The 22,333-nt window shown below is 38.8% G+C and overlaps 1 protein-coding gene across 1 annotated transcript in view; it reads right to left on the bottom strand.

Annotated features, from left to right (window-relative positions):
* The window catches only part of LOC115209447 (protein inturned-like), a 156,177-nt gene that overhangs the window by 128,300 nt on the left and 5,544 nt on the right, over positions 1-22,333 (bottom strand). Inside the window, exons 2-5 of the mRNA XM_036500960.1 lie at positions 20,329-20,801; positions 13,680-13,765; positions 8,632-8,838; positions 3,868-3,977 (exon numbers count right to left, since the gene is read on the bottom strand). Of these exons, the coding sequence (XP_036356853.1) occupies positions 3,868-3,977; positions 8,632-8,838; positions 13,680-13,765; positions 20,329-20,801 (876 nt within the window). The remainder of the gene's footprint in view (positions 1-3,867; positions 3,978-8,631; positions 8,839-13,679; positions 13,766-20,328; positions 20,802-22,333) is intronic.

The raw sequence follows: 22,333 nt of genomic DNA, 5'->3' as shown, positions 1-22,333 counted from the left end.
AAAGGTTTAGTACTATTGAATCCATCAAATACCACAAAGGAGGTTTAAGAAATTTTATCTTACTACACATAGTTACTAGGATTTCCCTAACTTACATGAAAAGCTATCTCTCTTTACACTTTACTCTTTTACTTGTTTCAGACATTTGACTGTGGCCATGCTGGAGCACCATCTTTAGTCGAGCAAATTGACCCCAGGACTTATTCTTTGTAAGCCTAGCACTTATTCTATCAGTCTCTTTTGCCCTGGCTGTAATTGATGAGCCAGGTTTAATGAAATCATAATGGATCACACCTGCACTAGACCACCAAACACACATTATCAGCTTCATTTGATGAATTTTGCTTTTTGGACTGTGTTTTGGTGACTCGTTTTCATCCAACCATTGTGCTGACCATTTCCAGTTGTTGTATTGGATCCATTTTTCATCGCATGCTATAATTCGATCCAAAAATGATTCATTTTTGTGATGAGAAAGTAGTATAATACAGGCTTCCAAATGTTGCTTTTTCTGATTTTCATTGTGTTCCTGTGGAATCCACTTATCGAACTTTTTCACTTTACCAATTTGAATTAGGTGAGTCAATATTGTTTGCTTTCTAACATCAAACAACAATGATAATTCACGGGCACTTTGAGATGGATCTGACTCGACGGTGGCTTGCAGTTCAACATTATCCACCTTTGTTTGCAGTCGACTGCATTGCTCATTTGTGAGGCGAAAGTTACCAGAATGAAAGTTTGCAAACCAATGTGATACTGTCTGCTGTGTAATAACATTAGAATGAAATACTCCATTAATATTCTGAGCTGTCTGTAAAAGAACTCATATTTCAAAACTGTATGAATTTCCAACTGATCCATCTCTAAACAAAAATAGTAAAAAACGATTTATAAATATTGGGTTGTCCAGAAAGTTTGTGCCGATTTATAGTAGTTTACCTTTCGACTTATTTTAGAACATGGTTGAGTCCAGAAAATAGGATTTGACTACACCTTCATTTAGAGCACAGTTTAAGCTATCTTTTCGGGGAAGAAGGTTTATGTTCCTATAACCTGTGTTAATTCTGTAATCCTTTAAAATGGAAGATAAGAAAGTTCATTTTCGGCACTTGATGCTTTGGGAACCAGACAAAAATTGCTGCAGCTCAGCTGGGATGTGTTACCCCACCTTCCATATTCACCAGATATTGCTTCTTTGGATTTCCACTTATTCAGGTCTCTGTAGAATAGTCTTAATGGTAAAAATTTCAATTCTTTGGATGACATAAAAAGATACCTTGATGAATTCTTTGCCATGAAACCACCTCAATTCTGGGAAGAGGGTATTTTCAAGTTAAAGGAAAGATGGAGATGCATTGTGCAACAAAATGGTTCATATGTGGTTGATTAAAAATGTAATGGCAAGTATCTATTGGCCTTTTTCTTTCCTTTAAAAATCAGCATGAACTCTCTGGACAATCCAATACTTCATAAAGCACAAAATGTGTTAGAATAAAGAAATAAATGTCTCAGCTTTCTAACAAAAAATATGGATTGTCAAAATATACTGATGGTACAAACTGAACAGCTGTCAAAATTTACCATATACCATACTACAAATTTCATACTTGACAACTTTTTATGTATATACATAGGCATAATCATAAATATATATATCAGGAGTGGTTGTGTGGTAAGTTGCTTGCTTACCAACTTCATGGTTCTGGATTAAGCCCCACTGCATGGCACTTTGGACAAATGTCTTCTACTATCGCCTCAGGCCAACCAAAGCCTTGTAAACAGAAACTTAAAGAACCATGACATATATATATATATTTACACTCACGGAGTGGTTGGCGTTAGGAAGGGCATCCAGCTGTAGAAACACTGCCAGATCAGACTGGGCCTGGCGCAGCCTTCTGGCTTCCTAGACCCCAGTTGAACCATCCAACCCATGCTAGCATGGAAAACGGACATTAAACGATGATGATGATGATGATGATGATATATAAATGAAATCAAAATCAAAATCAAAGTGAAATTCGATGACAGGCACGTGCACCATACAAGCGTGATCGTTGACAGAGCAGCGAACTGGCTTCTGTGCCAGTGGCACATAAAAGGCACCATTCGAGTGTGATCGATACCAGCTTCGCCTTACTGGCACTTGTGCCCCATGTTAGTAGGGTACTAAGAGCCCCATCCGAGTGTGATCGTTGCCAGAGCAGCTAACTGGCTTCCGTGCCGGTGGCATGTAAGAGGCACCATTCGAGCAATGGCCCAGTGGTTCAGGCAGCAGACTCGCGGTCAGAGGATTGGGGTTTCGATCCCAGACTGGGCGTTGGTGTGTTTATTGAGCGAAAACACCTAAAAGCTCCACGTGGCTCCAACAGGGGCAGGTGATGACCCCTGTTGTACTCTTTCACCCCAACTTTCTCTCAATCTCTCTTCCTGTTTCTTGAGTAACGCTGCGATGGACTGGCATCCCGTCCAGCTTGGAGGAACACATACGCCACAAAACTGAGAAACCAGGCCCATGAGCCTGGTTAGGCTTGAAAAATGCAAAGATATATATATATATATATATATATATATAGTCACATTTTAAATGCAATGTACTATAAGAGAAATAAAAAAGACAAAACAGAACAGGAAGAGCTTAAAAACATATTGATCTAACATGTAAAAAAGGAAAGTGTCTTAACATTTTGGTTATTACTCCCTCAACAGGAGACAGAGTGACCGTAGAATGTGTGAGAAAGATCAAAAGTCGTTAAAAATACAGATGAAAGTTTTAGGAGCCAGGTGGGAATGTTGGTCTGTGAAGAAGTTAATGGCGGAGGAGTGGGTGTGTAAATGCAAGCATAGGTGTGCATCTAGGTTTGGAGACAGGTATATGGAGTGAGTGATGTGTGTGTGGAATTTTTCTGTGGGAGGTAGTGTAAAGAAGTGTGCAATTGCAAAAGTATAATGGCATTGGGAAGAACGAACATGAAATATTGTTATGTGTGTGTGTAGCTGTTATATGGAAAGCATACAGGAGAGGAGTTAGGAGCAGGTGTGAGTGTGAAGAAATTAGGAAGGTAAGAGAATGTGGAGGTGGTGCCAGAAGTGAATGCAAGTGTATGGGTGTTAGATGCTACTGCATGGAAGGAAGGTATGAACAAAATCAGAGAAAAGGTGCAATTTCAAGGAGAGAAGAAAAATTAGAGAAAAATCAAATAAAAATTAATTTAAAATATAAACAACAGGTAAAAAAAATAATAATACATAAATTAAAAGTATAAAATTAGAAATTAAAAACCAGGAAAATGCTACAAGTCTTAAAGAATGAAGAAAAGTTGTTTAAAAATTTAGTATATAAACATATAGGCGCAGAAGTGACTGTGTGGTAAGTAGCTTGCTTACCAACCACATGGTTCCGGGTTCAGTCCCACTGCATGGCACCTTGGGCAAGTGTCTTCTACTGTAGCCACAGGTCAACCAAAGGCTTGTGAGTAGATTTGGTAGACGGAAACTGAAAGAAGCCCATCGTATATATATATAGATATATATATATATATATATGTATGTTTGTTCCCCTAGCATTGCTTGACAACCAATGCTAGTGTGTTTATGTCCCTGTCACTTAGTGGTTTGGCAAAAAAGTACAATAGAATAAGTACTAGGCTTACAAAGAGTAAATCCCAGGGTCGATTTGCTCAACTAAAGGCAGCGCTTCAGCAAGGCCGCAGTCAAATGACTGAAACAAGTAAAAGAGTAAAAATAGTAAGGAGTATATATAATAATGAACACACACCTAGAGAGATACACATGCATACACATATATATTGTGTGTGTGTATATATGTGTATGCATGTATGTATATATATATTATATACTTACCACTGTGTTTGGCTTTGAACAATTTCTTCCAGTACTTTATTCAGGGTGATGAACATTCCTCTCACATGACTGACTTTATCATTATGGAATGGAAACTCATATATGATCTCCTGTGAAACAAAATACAAAAAATGAATAAACTTGATTTCCTGAATAATTTCACAATAATCTATTCCTCTTCTTCAATAATTGCTGCTGTTAATGATAATGATGATGATGAGGAGGAGGAGAGTGCTAGTACTGGCAGCTGCTGAAGTAGTGAGAATAAGGATAGTGTGGTGGTAGAGGACCCAGGGCAACCAAAGCCTTATGTCTGACTTTCGTCATCATAAACTAGAAAGTAGTCACATATAGATTTATATATATATATATATACAAAGAGAGATATTTACAAACACACACATACACACACACACACACACACATATATAAATATATATATATATTATATATATATATATATATATATATATATATATATATATACTCTTTACTCTCTCTTTTACTCTTTTACTTGTTTCAGTCATTTGACTGCGGCCATGCCGGAGCACCGCCTTTAGTCAAGCAAATCAACCCTGGGACTTATTCTTTGTAAGCCCAGTACTTATGCTATTGGTCTCTTTTGCCGAACCGCTAAGTTACGGGGACGTAAACACACCAGCATCGGTTGTCAAGCAAATGCTAGGGGGACAAACACAGACACACAAACACACACGACAGGCTTCTTTCTGTTTCCGTCTACCAAATCCACTCGCAAAGCATTGGTCGGCCCGGGGCTATAGCAGAAGACACTTGCCCAAGATGCCATGCAGTGGGACTGAACCCGGAACCATGTGGTTAAGGGCAAAAAAAAATATCTGTGCCAATATGCTCAGAATAGACTTTAAATCGTCATTCACCATATTACAATATACATTCACCATAAATACACATCGTGCTGAAATCGAGGAAGGCAAGCTAACAGAATTTTTTTTTTTAATTCGTTATCTCTATATTGAATCAATTTCAGGATTAATCCCACGGATTTTTCCCTCTTCATATATATATATATATATATATATATGTGTGAAATATGAAAATTATGATGATAATGAAAGAGCTGAGCAAGAATAAGGAAACTGCAATGAGAGAGACAAGTTGTGATGATGCTCTTATTAGAATAATACTTCACTGGAAAGGGAATAGGCTTTTAAAATTTCAGAAGTTAGTATATTCTTTTATTCTTTTAATTGTCAAAGTCATTTAACTGCAGCTACACTGGAACAGTGCCTTATACAATTTCTTAGTCAAAGCTTCTGACCCCAGGACTTATTTCTTGGTACTTATTCTATTAGCCCATTTTTGCCAAACCACTAAGTTATAAGGATATAAACACACCAACAGAATGGCCGAGTGGTCTAAGGCGCCATGTACGTTAACTAGAACATTGAGTACTCTGGTCCACAAACGTGGGCGTAGGTTCGTATCCCACTTCTGACAAATAAGGTTAAATGTTTTTATAGGCGTAGGAGTGGCTGTGTGGTAAGTAGCTTATTTACCAACCACGTGGTTCCAGGTACAGTCCCACTGTGTGGCACCTTGGGCAAGTGTCTTCTACTATAGCTTCGGGCCAACCAAAGCCTTGTGAGTGGATTTGGTAGACGGAAACTGAAAGAAGCCCGTCGTATATATGTATATATATATATATATATGTGTGTGTGTGTATGTGTGTGTATGTGTTCGTGTGTCTGCGTTTGTCCCCCCAACATCGCTTGACAACCGATGCTGGTGTGTTTATGTCCCTGTAACTTAGCGGTTCGGCAAAAGAGACCGATAGAATAAGTACTAGGCTTACAAAGAATAAGTCCTGGGGTCAATTTGCTCGACTAAAGGCGGTGCTCCAGCATGGCCACAGTCACCTGACTGAAACAAGTAAAAAGTAAAAAAAAAAAAGTAAAAAAGCATATAGACAAAAAAGAAAATGGTCATGATAATCAATAGACAAGCATCAGCCTGTAAACATTAATTTAGAAGAATTTATTAATTGATTACAATCATTTCTGTAAGCAATTAAAATAAATGAATGAAATAAATAAATAAACAAGTAAATTCTTTTATTCTTTTATATGCTTCAGTCCAATGACTGTGGCCATACTGGAGCACCACCATTGTAATCACCTTTCCACTTTCCACCATTGTCGGAGTGGCTTTTGGTGAAGGATGGAGTTCAATGCTACTGCCCTATTTTGAGTTGCTTGCTTAGATATTGGCTCATCCAGGATCTCGGCGAACCAGAGGTCAAGTTCACGTTTGAAAACGTCTACATCAACTCCATGGAGGCTCCTCAGATGCTTAAGCAGACAGTTAAACAGCTGTGGGCCTTGCAGTACATCGTCCTTGCCTGAGATGAAGAAGTCGGCACAGTGGGGGGGACAGCACAGTGACATCCTGTTTGTGGTCTGGTGTAGCTCTTTAGTCCAAAGTTTGGTACCAGTCCTTCCAGTATCTTCCATATATATTTTACAGCATACCTCTCCCACCTTCGTTCTAGAGAATAGAGTCGCAGCTCTTTCAACCTGTCCCAGTAGCTCAATCGTTCCATAGATGCAATTTTCTTTGTGTAAGTCATTGGACTGCTTCAAGTTCTGCTATCATCCATGTAGTATAAGGCGACCATAGCTGAGAGCAGTAGTCCAGTCGGCTGAGGATAAATGACTTCCATAGTGTCATCATAGTTTCTTGGTTCCTTGTCTGGAAGGTTCTCAGAATCCAACCGGCCAGTATTCTGGCTACTGCTACCATTTTGTTGATGTGTGTGTGAAATGTGGCATTGTTGCTCATTTCTGTTCCAAGATCACGCACTGTATTTGATTCTTGAATTGTTGCTCCACTTAGTCCAATGTACTGATGTCGTGATTCCTGAGCAGTGCATAACTGGAAGCGGAGGGCCTGGAATTTACTTGCATTAAATTGCATGTTGTTATCCTCGACCCATGTATAGATGGCATCTAGATCTTTCTGTAAGAGTGTAGTATCAGAGGCTTCCTTGACTGACTGTGCGACTTCTGTGTCATCAGCATAGCTGGTAAGCATGACTGCCTCTGTCATTGATGGCATATCTGAAAGGGCTACCATGAAAAGCAGAGGCCCCAGCACAGTGCCCTGGGGCACTCCACTGACTATTGGTGTCTCTGTGGGGAGAGCTCCGTTTGCTGCTACAGTTTGACTCCTGTCCTTTAGAAAATCATGCAGATATATAGATAGATAGTTAGATATAGATATAGATATATGTACAAACATGTGTGTGTGTCTGTATAAATATATACATATACACACACACACGTGTGTAAGTATGCGCATGTGGGTGTGAGTGTGGGAGGGTATGTCACCTTAACTTGGCATTATGTGCTAAATTTAGACATCGCCATCATAGAAATGGTGTAAATGATGTTTATTTGCAATTGTCTAGCAAAATATATATTAAGTTACTTTGAAATAGGTGAAGGTTGAGAACAGGATGAGTATCCATCTATAAAAGATCTGCTTCAATGAATTCTGTCTGACTTAACCAGGCATGAAATAGTAAACATTAAAATGATGATTGTGATGATGAGGATGATGATGAGGATAGTGGGAAGAGAAGGAGGAATCCATTGCAAAAGTTTAATTAGATATCATAGTGTCACAGTTTTATTTTTTTATTTCAATGATTATATTGGATATAGTTACTATCTGTTATCTTTTATCTTCTGTTTCTTTCAGTCATTATACTGCGGCCATGCTGGGGCATTGCCTTGAAGAAATTTTAGTCAAATTAATTGATCCCAGTACATTTTTTAAAGCCTAGAACTTGTTCTGTTGATCTCTTTTGCCGAACTGCTAAGTTATGGAAGTGGTGCTGGAGGAAAAACATACACACACACACACACACATATATATATATATAGGATGCCCCTGGGAGCACCTCTATGCTGATGACCTTACTCTAATTGCTGAGTCACTATCAGAACTAGAGGAAAAGTTTCAGGTGTGGAAACAAGGATTAGAATCGAAGGGCCTTAGAGTCAACTTAGCTAAAACCAAAGTCTTAATAAGTAGGAAGGCAGACAAACCACAAATCCTTTCAGGTAGATGGCCCTGCCTAATCTGTAGAATCGGCGTAGGTAGAAACTCTATAAGATGTACCCAGTGTAAGCTACTGACAAATAAGAGGAGCAGAAACACCTAAAAGCTCCACGTGGCTCCGGTAGTGGGTGGTGGCGACCCCTGTTGTACTCTTTTGCTTTCCAACTACATAGTTCCAGGTTCAGTCCCACTGCATGGCACCTTGGGCAAGTTTCTTTTAATGCAGCCTTGGGCTGACCAAAGCCTTGTGAGTGGATATGGTAAACAGAAATGGCAAAAAGACCACCATATAAATGTGAATGTGTATGTTTGTCTTTGTGTGTCTGTTTGTCCTCAACTATCATTTGAGAACTAGTGTCAGCATAATTATGTTCCTGTAACTTTGCAGTTCAGTAAAAAAAGTCCAATAGAATAAGTACCACACTTAAAAACCAAAAAAAAAAAAAAATTAAGTACTAGAGTCAATCCATTTGACTAAAACTCTTCAAGGTGTTGTCCCAGTATGGCCACAGTCTATTGACTGGAGCAAATAAAATATAACAGATAAAAGATATACAAACCTACTTGAATATATATGTGTGTGTATATATATAAAAATCAACAACAATAACATGAAAGTGAATTTGTGTCAGAAATAATATAGCTACAAATATTCTTTACCTGACCAAAATCTAAATCACTTTGAACAATGTCCAGTGAAAGACATAAGAGTTTGCATTTGTACATGTCAAGCAGCTCTACCAATGATGAGAAATCTTCACCACTAGCAGCCAGCATGACATTTTCACAAAATGGTAAGCGCATTCCACCAACAGAGTTGTTATTTGTAGATCCAACAACAACAGGATTTTGGAAAGTGAGTTTAATCTGAAAAACATTTATAAAAGAAAAAATATTTTTATAATCATATAGGTGCAGGAGTGGCTGTGTGGTAAATAGCTTGCTAACCAACTACATGGTTCCAGGTTCAGTCCCACTGTGTGGCATCTTGGGCAAGTGTCTGCTGCTATAGCCCCGGGCTGACCAATGCCTTGTGAGTGGATTTGGTAGACGGAAACTGAAAGAAGCCTGTCGTATATATGTATATATATGTATGCGTGTGTGTGTTTGTATGTCTGTGTTTGTCCCCCTAGCATTGCTTGACAACCAGTGCTGGTGTGTTTGTGTCCCCGTTACTTGGCGGTTCGACAAAAGAGACCGATAGAATAAGTACTAGGCTTACAAAAGAATAAGTCCCGGGGTCGATTTGCTCGACTAAAGGTGGTGCTCCAGCATGGCCGCAGTCAAATGACTGAAACAAGTAAAAGAGTAAAAGAGTATATATTTGTATAGCCCAAGATTATGATATTTTATTGTAAATACAAGCACACTTTTTCGTGGGTCTTGCTTTTTCTTAAAGGGTTAGCTGACAGGGCTTCTTTATGCTGTAAGACTAAGAATGTTGATTTCCATCTAGATTATTTGATGCTGAAATATCTTGTAGATAGTAGCAGCATGACGGTGTGATAAGAAGCTTGCTTCCCACAACATGGTTTCAGGTTCAATCCCATTGCAAGGCACCATGGCCAAGTTCCTTCTATAGTCCCCAGCTGACCAAAGCCTTATGAATTAATCTGATGGACGATACTAAATGAAACTTTTCACATATGTATAAATATCTATATGCCTGATTGGCACTCGTACCAGTAGAATGTTAAATGCACATCCAAACGTGGGGTGTAATCAGCCCACTTATGAGCACCCCTCATTCATTGGACAATGAACTTTGCTTGCAAAGACATATTGAGGCAAGTGTAAACAAATCAAAATTGCTGATGTGGCCAATGACAGTACCTATTTCTTTATTACCCACAAGGGGCTAAACATAGAGGGGACAAACAAGGATAGACATAGGTATTAAGTCGATTACATCGACCCCAGTGCATAACTGGTACTTAAGTTATCGACCCCGAAAGGATGAAAGGCAAAGTCGACCTCAGCGGAATTTGAACTCAGAACGTAACGGCAGACGAAATACGGCTACGCATTTCGCCCGGCGTGCTAACGTTTCTGCCGCCTGATTGGCACTTGTGCCAATGGAATGTTAAAAGCATATCCGAGCATGATCGTTGCCAGAGCCATGGATTGGCTTCCATGCTGGTGACACGTGAAAAGCATCATTCAAGTGTTATCATTGCCAGGGTCGCCTTACTGGCACATGTGCTGGAGGCACGTGAAAAAGAACATTCTAGCATGGTTATTGCCAGTGCCGCCGGACTGGCTCCCATGCAGGTAGCATGTAGAAATCACCTTTTGAGCATGATCATTGCCAGAGCCACCTGACTGGCCCTCATGCCAGTGGCACATAGAAGCACCCACTACACTCTCAGAGTCGTTGGCATTAGGAAGAGCATCAAGCTGTAGAAACTTTGCCAGATCAGATTGAGCCTGGTACAGCCTCTGGCTCACCAGTCGTCAGTCAAACCGTCCAACCCATTCCAGCATGGAAAGTGGATGTTAAACGATGATGACGATATATGCATGCATGTATGTAAGTATATATATGTATGTGTATATATATATATATATATATATATATATATATATATATATATATATATATATGTGTGTGTGTGTGTGTAAGTATATAAATATCTGTATGTATGTGTCTTGGTGTTTATGTTTGTCCTCCACCATTACTACTTGACAACCCGTGTTGGGTCGCTTACGTCTTCATAACTTAGTGGCTTGGCAAAAAGAGTCAGACAGAACAAGTTTGTTTCTTCCTTTTTGAGCCATGCCTGGCTCAGAACGCTGGTATCCCGGTTCCCCACCTGGACGGGACGCTGGTCTGTCGCAGGTGAGCTGCAAAATGCAGGAGGAAAGAGTGAGAGAAAGTTGTGGCGAAAGAGTCAGCAGAGATTCACCATTACCTTCTGGCGGAGCCGCGTGGAGCTTAGATGTTTCGCTCATAATCACACACATCTCCCGGTCTGCGATTCGAACCCATGATCCCTCGACCGTGAGTCTATTGCTCTAACCACTAGGCCATGTGCCTCCACTAGACAGAGCAAGTACCAACCTTAAAATAGTGCTGAAATTGATTTGCTCAACAAAACCCTCCAAAGCAATGCCCCCAGCATGGCTACTGTCTGAAATAAGTAAAAGATAATACAGCCCAACTTTTACATACTATAATTATTATTAACCCTTTAGTATTCCAACTGCCCATATCAGGCCCAAATATTCTTCTTGTTTTATGGTCAAACTGACCAGATCAGGCCTTTCACACCTACCTTACAATGTTATTCTAAAAATATACAATCACTTCATTGAAATCACAAGGCTACACAATAATGTATGATATATTCAAATCAATGTGAATAAATAAGTATATCATTTTAACAAAGTAATATGAATGCTAAAGGGTTAAGTTTAAAGCTTGTATAGGGGTACTCAATCCGTCAAATACCACTGCTCCACCCTACCATTAAAAAAACTATGTAATCAGTCAAATTTTATGTCCCTACTATTTCTTTGCATCCTTACAATTCTCTTATCTCTTTTACTTGTTTCAGTCATTTGAATGCAGCCATGCTGGAGCACCACTTTTAATCGAGCAAATCGACCCCAGGACTTATTCTTTAGAAGTTTAGTACTTATTCTATCGGTCACTTTTGCTGAACTACTAAGTTACGGGGGTGTAAACACACCACCATCAGTTGTCAAGCGATATTGGGGGACAAACAAAAACACACAAGCTTATACACACATTCATATATATATATATCATCGTAACCAACCAGTCTATCAGATGTTGCTACACATCGCTGGTCACAATGCACTTCGCATTGTTTTAGCCTTCAAATGACGCCACCCCGCTGGCTAAGCGAGCAGACTAACAGAGGAAAGAGTGAGAGAAAGTTGTGGCGAAAGAGTACAGCAGGGATCGCCACCACCCCCTGCTGGAGCCTCATGGAACTTTAGGTGTTTTCGCTCAATAAACACGCACAACGCCTGGTCTGAGAATCGAAACCGCAATCCTACGACCGCGAGTCCTCTGCCCTAACCACTGGGCCATTGCGCCTCCATATATATATATGTATATATATATATATATATATATATATATATATGTGTGTGTGTGTGTATATATATATATATATATATATGGCTGGTGAGGGAGCTCTTACCTCTGCTGGTGACTAAAGGCCTCTCGCTCAGAGTAAAAGGCAGACTGTATGATGCATGTGTACGAACAGCCATGCTACATGGCAGTGAAACATGGGCCGTGACTGCTGAGGACATGCGTAAGCTCGTGAGAAATGAAGCCAGTATGCTCCGATGGATGTGTAATGTCAGTGTACATACTCGACAGAGCGTTAGTACCTTGAGAGAAATGTTGTACCTAAGAAGCATCAGTTGTGGTGTGCAAGAGAGACGATTGCACTGGTATGGTCATGTGGCGAGAATGGATGAAGATAGGTGTGTGAGAAAGTGCCAATCCCTAGCAGTTGAGGGAACCCGTGGAAGAGGTAGACCCAGGAAAACCTGGGACGAGGTGGTGAAGCACGACCTTCGAAATTTAGGCCTCACTGAGGAAATGACCAGCGACCGAGACCTTTGGAAATATGCTGTACGTGAGAAGACCAGGCAGGACAAGTGAGCCCAGCCCACTTATGCATGCCTTTCCTCCCTTGGACACAAAGACCTGTTGAGGCAAGCGAAGTCGATATAGAACCTCATCAGATGACAGGCACCCATGCCAACCCCCTTTGCTTGTGAAGACATGTTGGGGCAAGCGAAATCGAAATCGAATTGAACCAGCCAGGATCCCTGGTCTGGTGGTATGTAAAAAAGCACTATCCAACTCGTGGCCGATGCCAGCACCGCCTCGACTGGCTTTCGTGCTGGTGGCACGTAAAATACACCAATCCGACCATGGCTGTTGCCAGCCTCGCCTGGCACCTGTGCAGGTGGCACGTAAAAAGCACCCACTACACTCATGGAGTGGTTGGCGTTAGGAAGGGCATCCAGCTGTAGAAACATTGCCAGATAAGACTGGAGCCTGGTGCAGCCTTCTGGCTTCCCAGATCCCCGGTCGAACCGTCCAACCCATGCTAGCATGGAGAACGGACGTTAAACGATGATGATGATGATGATGATATATATATATATATATATATATATTATATATATATATATATATATATATATATACATATATTATATATATATATTATATATATATATATATATATACATATATACGACAGGCTTCTTTCAGTTTCCGTCTACCAAATCCACTCACAAGGCTTTGGTCGGCCTGAGGCTATAGTAGAGGACACTACAATCTCATTGTCATTCATGACCAAAGGGGGCCTTTACCCTATGTGTGTGTGTGTGCATATATATATACACATACATATACATATGTATGTATGTATGTATGTATGTATGTATGTATGTGTGTGCATCTAGTGTTGGTTTGTTTACATCTCAGTAATTTAGGAGTTCACCAAAAATAAACCAAGAGACTGAAAGTATATACTGGGTTCAATTTGTTCAACTGAACTCTGTAAGCTGATGCATTAGCATGACCACAGCCCATTGAATAAAACAAGTAACATTATAAAAGACTATTTATTTAGTGAAATTGCCATAGCATATTAAGCAATAATGAATTGCAAAAGCAGACAAATGATTTTAGAGAAATTACTAATTCTTACTGGAACTTGTTTCTTGAGACTCTTCAAGGTTGCTCCTAATTTACTCCAAGAGACTTCTCTGTCATCAATTGCTAGCAACATATCACCTGGAGAAAGAACATATACATTAATTATATCATGATTGTGAAAAGGTGACCCTTCTTTCTATCATTAATTGCTAGAGAAAGAACAGATACATTAATTATATAGTGATTAATTATATAGTGACTCCAATCTTAATCTTCAATCGCTAGTATCATACCATCTGGAAAAAGAACATCATCATCATCATCATCGTTTAACGTCTGTTTTCCATGCTAGCATGGGTTGGACGATTTGACTGAGGACTGGTGAACAAGATGGCTGCACCAGGCTCCAATTTGATCTAGCAGAGTTTCTACAGCTGGAAGCCCTTCTTAATGCTAACCACTCTGAGAGTGTAGTGGGTGCTTTTACATGCCACCGGCACGAGGGCCACAGGCGGTTCTGGCAACAGCCACACTCAAATGGTGTTTTTTATGTGCCACCTGCACAGGAGCCAGTCCAGTGGCACTAGCAATGACCTCGCTTTAATGTCTTTCCCTGTGCCACCGGCACAAGTGCCAGTAAGGTGACGCTGGTAATGATCACACTCGAATGGTGCTTTTTACGTGCCACCAGCATGGAAGCCAGTTACATGCTCTGGCAACGATCACACTCGTATGGTACTCTTAGCGCTCCACTAGCAAGGATGCCAGTCATCAAATTTGATTTCAATTTCAATTTCACTTGCCTCAACAGGTCTTCGCAAGCAGTTTAGTGTCCAATGAAGGAAAGGTACGCATAAGTGGGCTGGTTACACCACTGGCAGAGTCTCACTTGGTTTGCCGGGTCTTCTCAAGCACAACATATTTCTAAAGGTCTCGATCACTAGTCATTGCCTCGGTGAGGCCTTAAGTTTGAAGGTCATACTTCACCACCTCATCCCAGATCTTCCTGGGTCTACCTCTTTCACAGGTTCCTTCAACCGCTAGGGTGTGACACTTTTTCACACAGCTATCCTCATCTATTCTCGCCACACGACCATACCAGCGCAGTCATATACATTAATTATATCGCGATTGCAAAAAGGTGACCCTTCTATCTATCATCAACTGCTAGCAACATCTCACCTGGAGAAAGAACATATACATTAATTATATAGTGATTGTGAAAAGATGACCCTCTCTTTATCACCTGGAGAAAGAAGATATACATAAATTTTATAGTGATTATGAAAAAGGTGACCCCTCTCTCTCTCATCAATTGCTGGCAAAATATCATTACATGCCACATACACTGAAATTTTGGGAGAGTATTCATACAGTTTAAAATTTTGGTGCAGGGTCAGTAGTTTTTCAGGGGAAACAAAGACAATTACATCATTTCCAGTACTTATCTGGTACTCACTTTATCAATCCCAAAATATGAAAGACAAAGTCAACTACAGGAGAATCCTGCTGTACCCTTTCACCACAACTTTCTTTCACTCTTAATTACTGCTTCTGTTGTGCCTGTAATTCAAAGGGTCAGTCTTGTCACACTCTGTGTCACGCTGAATAACCCCGAGAACTACGTTAAGGGTACACGTGTCTGTGGAGTGCTCAGCCACTTGCACGTTAATTTCACGAGCAGGCTGTTCCGTTGATCGGATCAACTGGAACCCTCGTCGTTGTAAGCGACGGAGTGCTAACAAACAAACAGAATCATATTATTTTTAATTGCTTTCCAAAACTTGAAAATATTCCAGTGATATATATATATATCGTATCAATAACCATGGTACAAACTACATTTTTGTTTGTTATTATTGGAAACTTTGTTGATTAATTGAATATTTGGTGAAAATTATTTAATACAAAAAACAGTATATTTTCATGACGAAGACTACGACGGCGAGGATAGTATATATGATGAAATTGAAGATTACTACAGAAAAGGTTCGATATGGGACAAGGGAAATAACTCTTGCTCTACGAGGGAGAAATGTAATATTTAATTAAATCGCAACATCAAAGTAAAAATGAAAATTTATGCAACTTAATGAGATGGAAATATTGTTAGTTGAAAAAGTATTGTATTACAAATAGATCAAAGAAGTTATGTAATATTAGCTTTCAGTATTTCAGTATTTCATGTTTGTAATTTTAGAAGAAAACATTGGTAAAAAAGTAAAAATGATGTGTAATAGTTATAAATTCATATATTTGCATGGATAAACATATCCAATACTCACATAAACACACACACGTGAGAGAGAGAGAGAGAGAGTGTGTGTGTAAGCATACATATAAATCAACAAATTTATGTATTTAAACCTGTGCAGTATGGAAGGCGGATGTTAAACAATGATGATGATTACGTATATATATATATATATATACTATATATATATATATATATATATATATATATATATATATATATATATATATATATATAATATATATATATTATATATATATATATATATATATACAATATACACACATACATCATAGGCGCAGGAGTGGCTGTGTGGTAAGTAGCTTGCTAACCAACCACATAGTTCCGGGTTCAGTCCCACTGCGTGGCATCTTGGGCAAGTGTCTTCTGCTATAGCCCCGGGCCGACCAATGTCTTGTGAGTGGATTTGGTAGACGGAAACTGAAAGAAGCCTGTCGTATATATGTATATATATATATGTGTGTGTGTCTGTCTGTGTCTGTCCCCCCCCCCAACATCGCTTGACAACCGATGCTGGTGTGTTTACATCCCCGTCACTTGGCAGTTCGGCAAAAGAGATCGATAGAATAAGTACTGGGCTTACAAAGAATAAGTCCCGGGGTCGATTTGCTCGACTAAAGGCGGTGCTCCAGTATGGCCGCAGTCAAATGACTGAAACAAGTAAAAGAGTAAGAGTATACATACATACATACATACATACATACATACATACATAATGTGTAATGCTGAATGTCCCTGAGAACTAAAGTAAGGGGCATACATGTCTGTGGAGTACTCAGCCACTTGCACATTAATTTCACAAGAAGGCTGTTCCATTGATCAGATCAAATGGAACCCTTGCAAACAGCCACACACACACACGTGCACTCATGCACACACATTTACACCATAGGCTTTTTGAGTTTCTGTCTACCAAATCCACTCACAAGAATTTGGTCAGTCTGGAATTTATAGTAAAAGACACCTGCTCAAATTACTGCTGTAGGAATGAACCTAGAACCATGAAGTTTGGAACCAAATCTCATTTTACATTTACAGTCATGGCCCAAATTTTGGAGCAATTCTTTTGAAATTAAAATTGTTATACCCAAGTCCAATTTGATACAAATATATACGATATATATATTGTGTATATATATATATATATATATATATATATATATTATATATATATATATATCATCATCATCATCATCATCATTTAGCATCCACTTTCCATACTAGCATGGGTTGGACGGTTTAACTGGGGTCTGGGAAGCCAGAAGGCTGCACCAGGCCCAATATATATACACAATATATATATATATATATATATATACACACAATATATATATACACAATATATATAGATACATATATATATATAATACACAATATATATATATACACAATATATATATATACATATATATATATATACACAATATATATATACATATATATTTATATACAACAATATATATATATACACAATATATATATATACATTATATATATATTATATATAATACATACACAATATATATATATATACATACAGTACATATATACACACACAATATATATATAACACAATATATATATATACACACACAATATATATATATATATATATATATATATATACAACACCACACACAACATATATATATATATTATATATATATATATATACCACACAAACAACATATATATATATATATATATATATATATATTTCATTCAACAATGAGGGTAAAATTAATTAATTAATTAATCAATTTCACCAAGTATTCAGTATGCAAAGGGACCATTTAAGGCAAATTCAAATTATTACATTATATAAAAGGGCTTAGTAAAATAAATTACTTTGCCGCATACTGAACTCGTTAGAAATAGCAGCTAAAAAAACTTTTTATAAAACTATTTCTAACACTTAAAGAAAACCTCTCTCATATAGTGTTTGCTCAGTTGAATTGAGCAAACACTATATGAGAGAGGTTTTCTTTAAGTGTTAGAAATAGTTTTATAAAAGTTTTTTTAGCTGGTATTTCTAACGAGTTCAGTATGCGGCAAAGTAATTTATTTTACTAAGCCCTTTTATATAATATATATATATATATATATATATATGCCCTATCCATAAGGGAGGAAGCAGAGCAGATGCTAAACATTATAGGCCTATCTCTCTGACCTCACACCTCAACAGAGTCATGGAACAAAAACAAATTGTCTGCAAGAAACTAATCATGTTCCTTGAAGAAAATAACTTGCTGACTGACACCCAGCATGGATTTCGACCAGGTAGAAGCTGCCTAAAACAGCTCCTGCAGCACTATGACTGGGTGTTAAAACAGCTACTAAATGGCTCAATTGTAGATGTGATATATCTCGACTTTGCAAAAGCTTTTGATAACGTCGACCATGGTATGATCTGTCACACACTGCATGGTCTCGGCATAGGCGGAAAACTTGGAGAGTGGCTGCACAACTTCCTAAAAGATAGAAGGCAGGCAGTTGTGGCCAATGGAGCCACCACCTCCAAGGAAACACAAATAACAAGCGGTGTTCCACAGGGCACTGTCTCGGGGGCCACTGCTGTTTATAGTGGCCCTTTCAGACATGCCCTCAGTTGCTAAGATGGCCTCTCTTGCTAGCTATGCAGATGACACAAAAGTCTCCCACACCATACAAAACCTTGGAAATATTGCAAATCTGCAACAGGAGTTGGATACAATATACAGATGGGCTGAGGACAACAATATGCAGTTTAATGCAGGGAAGTTCCAGGCCCTATGCTACCAGCACACAAAGGTAAATGACATGCAGACCGGATACACTGGCCCAGGAAGAATTGTAATTCCTGAGTCAAATTCAGTGCGTGATCTGGGCAATGACATGAGCAATAATGCATCTTTCCAAGTGCATATTACTAATTTGGTAATAAAATGCAGACGGCTAGCTGGATGGATTCTCCGAACTTTCAGAACAAGAGAGAAGGAGACACTGATGGTCCTTTGGAAGACATCCATCCTCAGCCACTTGGACTACTGCTCCCAACTATGTTCACCACACAATATAAAGTTACCAGCAGAACTCGCAGCAATTCAACAAAGCTACACTAAGAAGATCATCTCAATGCAACATATCAGCTACTGGGAAACACTGAAAGTATTAAAACTCTTCTCCCTGGAGTGAAAGCAGGAGAGATATGCAGTGATATACATCTGGAAAATCCTGGAGGGTCTTGTACCAAACTTTGGCATTCAAAGTTACCCCAACCGCAGAACGGGGCGCCACTGCTTGATGCCAAAGATCCCAACATCACCATCAAAATACAGGACCAGATACTGCAACAGCTTGGGTTTCAGAGGATCACAGCTCTTCAATATCCTTCCTAAATGCCTGAGAGACCTGCATGGTGTGGATGTGGGTTTCTTTAAAACTAAACTGGATCTCTTCTTGTTGGGGGTCCCAGATGAACCTACCTCTCAGCAGGAAACACAGATGCGGGCAGCGGCATCAAACTCCCTTGTTGATCAAGTGCCACATATCAGAAGTGGTTTCACATACTAGTGTAGCTCATTCAACGGTGGTGCCCCAGCATGGACACAGCTTTCGGGCTGAAACATTTTTAAGGATTTAAGGATATATATATATATACACACACAATACATACATATATATATACACACACACACACACAATACATACATATATATACATATATATATATATATATATATATATATATATATATATATATATAAATAATAAATATTAGGGAATAAATCCAAATTTACAGGGAAAAATCAGATTTAGGATTAAATCCAATTTTATAGTAAAATATTATAAAATATTATTAGAGACAAAACACTATTTTGCAAAACAAACAAGGAAAGACTTAATCAATACATAAAATTTTAATAAATAGTCAAAAAAACCGCCACTACAATTGTTTCTTGTCTTGATCGACAATCTTCAGGTGGACTTCCAATAAGTCAGTTTCATGAAACTGACTTATTGGAAGTCCACCTGAAGATTGTCGATCAAGACAAGAAACAATTGTAGTGGCGGTTTTTTTGACTATTTATTAAAATTTTATGTATTGATTAAGTCTTTCCTTGTTTGTTTTGCAAAATAGTGGTTTTGTCTCTAATAATATTTTATATATATATATATATATATATATATACAATATGTATATATTGTATATATGTTATATGTACAATATTTGGGCATTTAATATAAAAATTCTAATTTTCTGACCTATGTTCCAAACTTTTGGTCGTGACTGTATTTACGTTTGCTATTTTCTAACTATACCCTTTTCAGCTATAGTGAATTTAGAGGAAGTACTCCTTCTCTGCTCTGTTAACCCACAATGTCAATAACGGTGTAGTGTATAAATGGAAACATGATTCTGAAATAACAACAACCAAATTACCTTTATGTATCTTATGTGACCTCTGAGCCTGGCTTCCAATTATTACTTTCTGTACTATCAACTTTTTCTTGTCTCTATACTTTTCATCACCATCAGTATTCTCCACAAGAGCTGACTTGACATTATAGCTGCAGAGTACAATTCCGAAGAGCTTTTCGAAATATTCAACATCAGTGAGTTCACTAGAGTTCTTCTCACAAGGTACCGGCAGCAAGAAGACTTCACTTTCGTTTTTACTTTTTTCAGTTTCAAACTTTGAAGTGTTGATACTTTCTGAGTAACTGGACAGGTTTTGGCTTTGACTGTCAGAGTTGTTATCTTGGCTGTGAGGAAGCTTAGACTTACTGACATTGATAGAAGAGTTGGAGGCTGGTTGTATATTTTCACTGTAGTGTCCATGTTTTTCAGCTGCTTCTACGAAAAAAATTTCTCCCTGCACACCAATATGATAAGACCACACAGGACAGAAGTAACTGGTGAAAGAAAAGTAAAATGTATGTTACTTAAATCAAACAAATGAAGTATACAAAGAAGGTAAGGATAATTGTACACTCTCAACTTAAGTTGACAGTCCCATGAAGGGAATCACACCACTGCTATTTAGCCCTAGGAAGCATCAATGCTTCCTGTCGGCCTATACTGTCAACTTTAAGTTGACAGTATACAACTATTCTATTGTACCACCACTGCTTATATCTCTCTGAGATATTTAGAAATGTAATATTTCTATTTTTGTAATCAGTAGATTTACAAGCATCTCCAGCTAGCAGGCCATGCTACTCCAGACTGATGATGAGAAAGACTCAGAAACTAGTCTCTGGCTGCAGGCTTAGCTGGGTGGGGGTGCTTATCTCCCCCTTGTAAACATAAGGACACAGAAAATTTATCAAGGCCACACAGGAAGTGTTGATGCTTGCTAGGGCTAAATAGCAGTGGTGTGATTCCCTTCATGGGACTGTCACATTAAGTTGACAGTATACAACTACTCTATTGTACCACCACTGCTTATATCTCTCTGAGATATTTAGAAATGTAATATTTCTATAAGGATAATTATTTTTATTAAAAAAATAAAAGTTTAGCTTTTATGGAAGAGATAATGACGAAAATGACTATGAAATAATACTGTACCAAAATGAATTAACAAAATAATGTAAGATCATCATCAGCGTCATCATCATTTAACATCCGTTTTCCATGCCAGCATGGGCTGGACAGTTCAATCGGGGTCTGGGAAGCCAGGAGGCTGCACCAGGCCTCAGTCTGATCCGGCAGTTTTTCTACAGCTGGATACCCTTCCTAATGCCAACCACTCTGTGAGTGTAGTGGGTGCTTTTTACATGCCACTGGTACAGGGGCCAGAGGAGGCTGGCAACGACCACAAAAGGTTGGTGCTTTTTAGTTACAATATTATTAATACACATACATACATATTATACATATCTTTTACTCTTTTATTTGTTTCAGTCATTTGACTGAGGCCATGATGAAGCACAGTCTTTAGTCAAACAAATCGAACCCAGGACTTATTCTTTATAAGCTTAGTAGTTATTCTCTCAATCTGTTTTGCTGAACTGCTAAGTTACAGGGACATAAACACACCAGCATCAGTTGTCAAGTGATGGTAGGAGAACAAACATTGACACAGAAACATATGGACACACACACACACACACATATTTTGGCCTCCGTGCCAGTGGCACGTAACAAACACCATCCGATCGTGGCCGTTGCCAGCCTCACCTGGCCTCCGTGCCGGTGGCACGTAAAAAGCACCATCCGAGCATGGCCATTCGCCAGCCTCGTCTGGCACCTGTGTCGGTGGCACATAAAAAGCACCCACTACACTCACAGACTGGTTGGCGTTAGGAAGGGCATCCAGCTGTAGAAACACTGCCAGATCTGACTGGCCTGGTGCAGCCTTCGGGCTTCCCAGACCCCAGTTGAACCGTCCAACCCATGCTAGCAAGGAAAGCGGACGTTAAACGATGATGATGATGGGCTT

Source organism: Octopus sinensis, linkage group LG3 (genome assembly GCF_006345805.1).
Source record: "Octopus sinensis linkage group LG3, ASM634580v1, whole genome shotgun sequence".
Classification (NCBI taxonomy): Eukaryota; Metazoa; Mollusca; class Cephalopoda; order Octopoda; family Octopodidae; genus Octopus; species Octopus sinensis.
Note: the sequence above shows the minus strand (reverse complement) of the source record. Positions and strands in the feature narration are given on the sequence as shown.